The 6,000-nt window shown below is 31.7% G+C and overlaps 1 protein-coding gene across 8 annotated transcripts in view; it reads left to right on the plus strand.

The window, feature by feature from the left end:
• LOC106067583 (rootletin-like) overlaps positions 1-6,000 on the plus strand; it is an 80,533-nt gene extending 74,533 nt beyond the window's left edge. For all 8 annotated transcript variants that reach the window (XM_056008194.1, XM_056008199.1, XM_056008201.1 and 5 more), the window contains 3 exons: positions 1,198-1,367; positions 3,405-3,546; positions 3,676-6,000. In XM_056008194.1, the coding sequence (XP_055864169.1) occupies positions 1,198-1,367; positions 3,405-3,546; positions 3,676-4,008 (645 nt within the window). In that variant the 3' untranslated portion in view covers positions 4,009-6,000. The remainder of the gene's footprint in view (positions 1-1,197; positions 1,368-3,404; positions 3,547-3,675) is intronic.

Genomic DNA, 6,000 nt, shown 5'->3' on the forward strand with positions numbered 1-6,000 from the left:
ACAAATGGTTCACTAGACAATGAGTTCACTTATAACAGATTCACCAACAAAATGGTTCACTAGACAATGGGTTCACTTATAACTGATTCACCAGCAAATGGTTCACTAGACAATGAGTTCACTTACAACTGATTCACCAACAAATGGTTCACTAGACAATTAGTTCACTTATAACTAATTCACCAACAAATGGTTCACTAGACAATGGGTTCACTTATAACTGATTCACCAGCAAATGGTTCACTAGACAATGGGTTCACTTACAACTGATTCACCAACAAATGGTTCAGTAGACAATGAGTTCACTTATAACAGATTCACCAACAAAATGGTTCACTAGCAATCGGTTCACTTATAACTGATTCACCAACAAATGGTTCACTAGACAATTGGTTCACTTATAACAGATTCACCAACAAATAAATCACTAGACAATGGGTTCACTTATAACTAATTCACCAACAAATGGTTCACTAGACAATGAGTTCACTTATAACAGATTCACCAACAAAATGGTTCACTAGACAATCGGTTCACTTATAACTGATTCACCAACAAATGGTTCACTAGACAATTGGTTCACTTATAAGGGATTCACCAACAAATGTTTCACTAGACAATGGGTTCACTTATAACTGATTCACCAGCAAATGGTTCACTAGACAATGGGTTCACTTATAACTGATTCATCAACAAATGGTTCACTAGACAATGGGTTCACTTATAAATGATTCACCAGCAAATGGTTCACTAGACAATGGGTTCACTTACAACTGATTCACCAACAAATGGTTCACTTATAACTGATTCACCAACAAATGGTTCACTAGATAATGGGTTCACTTATAACTGATTCACCAATAAATGGTTCAGAGGAGGAAGGGAAAGTAATTTTTGTATGGATCTATTATTGAAGTCATTAATGATAGTGACAGATATCATTCATATAAAAATATATTAAAAAGCAATTTTTTAAAAGTTTGAATTGGGAATATTAATCCTCAGAACATGTTTTTATTGCAAATAAATTTAACGAGTTCTCAATATATAAACAAAATATGTTCTGGTTGCTATTGGACTTTAAATATTTCTCAACTAATTCTTCAATCCTAAGTGCTCTTATACTAATTTAATGATTGAATAGTTGGATTAGGAATGAAAATTTAAAACATTCAGAAAACATTGTTTTGATTAAAGGTTGAAAGAGAGAAGCTACAGACAGAAGAGTTTGCCCAAAAATCTCTCTACAATCGTGATAATGTAGACAGGACACTGACCAGATTGGAAGAAGACAACATCAACCTTCAGAGGCAGCTCCAGGAGATGCAGGCACAGCTGGCTGAAGCTGAACAAGCCCATGCACAGAGGTAATTGTCTATCAGTAGTTACTGTTTCCAATTGAACTGTTAATCAACTTCACTTTGCAAAAGTATTAATACTGTTATAAGAAGATTGAATGTCCATTTGAAGGATATCAGTTGATCTTGATCCCAATATAGGAACTAGAATAACATATTCTTAATTGGATATATACTAAATGTTTGTATCGACTCTTTCTTTTGCATTATTGGTTTGTTTTAAACTAAATTTGAATTATTTTTACCATTTTTAGGTTTATTAAAATGTATAAAATATCTGGATAGAAGAAGAAAGTAATATCTAGTTAATAAATAATTGAGTTTTTAACTGGGTTTCATAAAAATTGTATATAGAATTGGTTATTTAATGAATTATGAAATATAAACATAGCTAACTGTAATTGCTAGATAAAACCTATGGCATTTAACAGAAACAAAACAACACAGTTTTGTCAATCTCTAGTCATAAGACAATTTAAAATCTTTTGCATTTTGTTAAGTAATTGTCAATATCAAACTTATTTCAACTTGATCTCTAGCCTCTCAGATTTAAATATGGATCACCTGAGGAGGTACATTATATATTTGTTCACTGGTATCTGTTTGCATGATCTCATATGTGTTGGGTCATACTTTACACCATGGGCTCATAGTGGCTATCTCTAATGCATTTTCACCTGGTCTGTCTATTGATTTGGGATGAAATGGAGAACAATTAGTAATGTAAAACCTTATTATGCCATGCAAAACTATTTTAACCTTTTGAACCCGACATACCGACATAAAAATCCACGCCTTACCAGCCCGCCATATCTGTCTCGTGCACCTTACCTTAAACCTAGTGTCTGTAATTTAAAATGCAAGGAAAAAAGCATGTCGCGTAGAACTATCGTTTTATGGTAAATGACAATAATCTCGAACCCATGAGTTTTGTGTATTTAAATGATAAATTGAATTACAAAATGAAAAGACACTTTATTGATTCAAGTACTTGTAATCTTATCCAAATAAAATAAACTATGCATGAAGCAGGGAACAATATCATCAATGATTCTAAGAAACGAACTAGATCTAGAATATGATTACAATGATACTAATGATAGTGAAATGGAGATTGACTTGATGATCATCTAGATCTAGATGAAATCAGTACAGTTACAGTAAATGAAGACACTAGATCTACATCTATACCGGCACCAGTTTCATCAAAGGAATTAGGGGTCTACATGCTTAGAAGACTGACATACCAAGAAAGAATATAGGAGATGAAGATACTAATAAATTTCTCTTGTAATAAAATTATTCATTTAAAAGTTTTAATACCAGTAGTTTGTTTTTGAGCATGCTTATGTAAAGCGTAATTTTTCCCCAGGATCCTAGGGGAATAGGAAACTAAGGGCAGGGAACTGCGAGGGTCCAAAGGGTTAAAGACATTCTAATGATACTTAAAAACTATTCTGAATTTAGATTGTGCACCCTTACTATATTCGTTATCCATTATTGCATCAATATGCTCACTTTCTTCAGAATTAATATAATAAGGTTTTATATTCTTTACAAAAAAAAAAAGGTGGTGGTCACATTGACAGAAATATGTATACTTCATTCTCTCAATTCACATGCTTTAATTTGGCCTTATAAATTTTTATTTTAAAATCTGGGATAACTTACAAAAAAATATTGTTTTTTGTGGTGATGTTTAAAATTTAGTTAAATGAAACAACAATGTGGTGTTGTCATCTTTAGTAGTTTAGTCATTACACTTGTAATTGATTCATCACTGGCATGAAACTCTATTGTTGATGTACCTTGTGCTTAGCGAACTTAAGATAACAGATAAAGTTCACTCTTGTTTAGCTAAGGTAATGGTAAGATTCATGTCCATTAGCCTAAGAAAAGCTTTTAAATGCCTAGTATTTGAATAAATTTCAAGAATGGAACATTATTTTTTCATTTAATTACCTAAGTAGCCAAATGCTTACATTGATTTTATTCAACCTCATTTAATATCTAAAATCTAAAAGTTTTGAACTATATTTCTTACAGATTGATTGATTTGACAACTCGCCATAGAGCAGAAACAGAAATGGAGACTGAGAGACTCCGAAGTGCCCAGCAACAAGCTGAAAGACTCCTTGAAGCTCGTGAGAAATCCCATCGCCAAAAAGTAAAAGGGCTGGAAGAACAAGTAAGTTTGTAAGACACTCTAAGGTTGAAAAGGCTTTGCATCTTTCCTGGTTATTATTTTGATTAAATGTTGAAGTTAATGACTTGTACAACTGGACAAATAAATAGGCTCAACTTGATCACTTTTCAGAATGCACTGCTCAAAGACCAGATTAGTCAAGAACTGAGAAAACGACAGCAGTACATCACGAAATCAACCCGTGCTGGAGATGACATTCGAGACCTGCGCTCAATCCTGGACAGCTCTTTGTCCACCATCATCCATGACCCAAACCTTGACCCCATTCTGCTGGAGCAGGAGTCGCGCAAGCTAGATGAAAGTTTGAGCTACAATCGTAGTTACACTCCACGTAAAAGATCACCATTGAGGAACATGTCCCCTGGGAGAGTAGGGTTTTCCTCTACCCCTCAGTACCATCCTCCCACTCGTAGTCCAATTCTTAGACGCAAACTCAAACAATAAGGAAGAAATAAAACTTAAATGTTAACAGGAGATGCGATTTTATTTTCTAGCAATACATCATTCATTTGAATAAAAAAAAAATTTTCACAATCCTTTTGATCACTTGAGAAAGTTCTTTGAAAAAGAAATACTTATAGATGAAATTCGGTTCTGGAAAGTTACAATTATCAATGTATAAGTACCACACATTATTTGTTTTCATTGTTTGATCAGATAATTGTAAATTTGTAAGCTTCTGTTGACTAGTGTCACTTAAAAGGAGGAATGTGTCCGGTATAAGTGAGTGTACTGTTCAGGTCTAAGGGAGACCATCACAATCACACTGTTACAACTGATGTGATAGTTTAGTTCTTAGTTTAACTTTTACTCCAAGAGTTATGCCCCTTCCTATGCACAATGAAAATTCCTGACCAAATCTGTGATATAATTGATGAACTTTATTTTTTTTTATATTGCTCATTCATTGTAGACATTATTTCTATGATGTTGTTTTTTTTTAATGATATTTTTTAAAAACATTTTTGTACTAATTTTTTTTTTATTAACAATACTTCATTTGCATGCTACAGGCTGTTGAGCCTTTTATTTTATGTAATGACAAATCTATTTTCTAAATAAAACCTTTATTTTTTTGAACTGTCTTATTAATTATAAATTTATTTGATCTATTGAGTCTCATATTAAAAGTATTATTATATTTATTCCTGCATGTTACATTCTATTCAACTTATACTAGTAGTTCTGACAAAAAGTATTAGCAATCCGTCCAGTTCTTATACTTTTTTTTTTGCTATGTATTTTTCATTTTCTTTAGAACAACTTGCATGATTTATTTTGATTGCTCCATATTTGCACTCATTATTTTGCACTGTTCAATGTTGTTTTATTTTGTTTTGTTTTTTGTAACCACATTGCAGTTTATATTGGGTCAGTTTGAGGTGGTAGGTTAATAAGAAATACGACTTATGGTATCTTGGGTAGAAATTTAGTCTTTTTTTTTTTTAAATTTTAGTTGCAGATCAGTGCTGTCAGCTACAATGCAAATGCAGGGACTTAAGACAATCATTATTGAGTTCAGTGTTCCATTTTGTGCTGTTATAACTCTTTGATCAAGTTATGTATAGTTGACGCAGGAAGTAAATATTTAAGTCTAATCGATCAGCATTATAATTATTTCTGTGTGATATGTTTTATTATTCTTGTTTAATAATTTATCAGAAGAGAAATGATTTAATTTAAAGAACCTAATATCTATTTTGCTTAGACTGAATATTAATGTCAGTATTATTACAAGTCACGGATGTCCTTATTTTGTGTGTGTGTATTAACAAGGATTGTTATTCTTGAAGTTCTTCAATGATTTGTTCAATCAGTATTGTTTACCTTTTATTTTGACATCTGTCCTTTTTTTTTTTCTATTCCTTAAGTTTTTAAAATCAAAACAAATTTTGTCTGTGATACAAAAAAATAAAGAGATTTACACTTTTTTTTATCTTAACTATCAATACTGTTCTCTTCACATTCAAAGTCTGCATTTGTATTTGTAGACAATTAGTAGTCAAGTAGGAAGTAGATTATTGTTAAGCTTTTATTTTTAAATCAATGTGGACAAAGAAATGGTTCATGTATGAATCACTAGTATGACATTTTTTCAATATTGATTTATTTTGTTTGTATTAAAACTTATATTTGTAGTGAAATCTTTTAGTTGCTCATTTAGCCCAATCATTTTGTGGTCCTCTTTTTTTGTCCATTGTTATATAAGATCAGTTAGTACCTACATCATCAGCTGAATGAATCAATGGATGTCACAATCAAGTCAAGTACTGGAACCTAGTCCCATACTTGTTCATACCTTAGAATAACCAACAATATTGTGCACAAGATATTCTGTGTTGTCCATGTACAGGTATCTGCTGAACATTTGCATGATTTTCTTTATTAATTGAAATATACAAGACTAAAAAATAAAGTGTGTTTCTGAGTAAAATA

This window comes from Biomphalaria glabrata, chromosome 13 (genome assembly GCF_947242115.1).
Source record: "Biomphalaria glabrata chromosome 13, xgBioGlab47.1, whole genome shotgun sequence".
Taxonomy (NCBI): domain Eukaryota; kingdom Metazoa; phylum Mollusca; class Gastropoda; family Planorbidae; genus Biomphalaria; species Biomphalaria glabrata.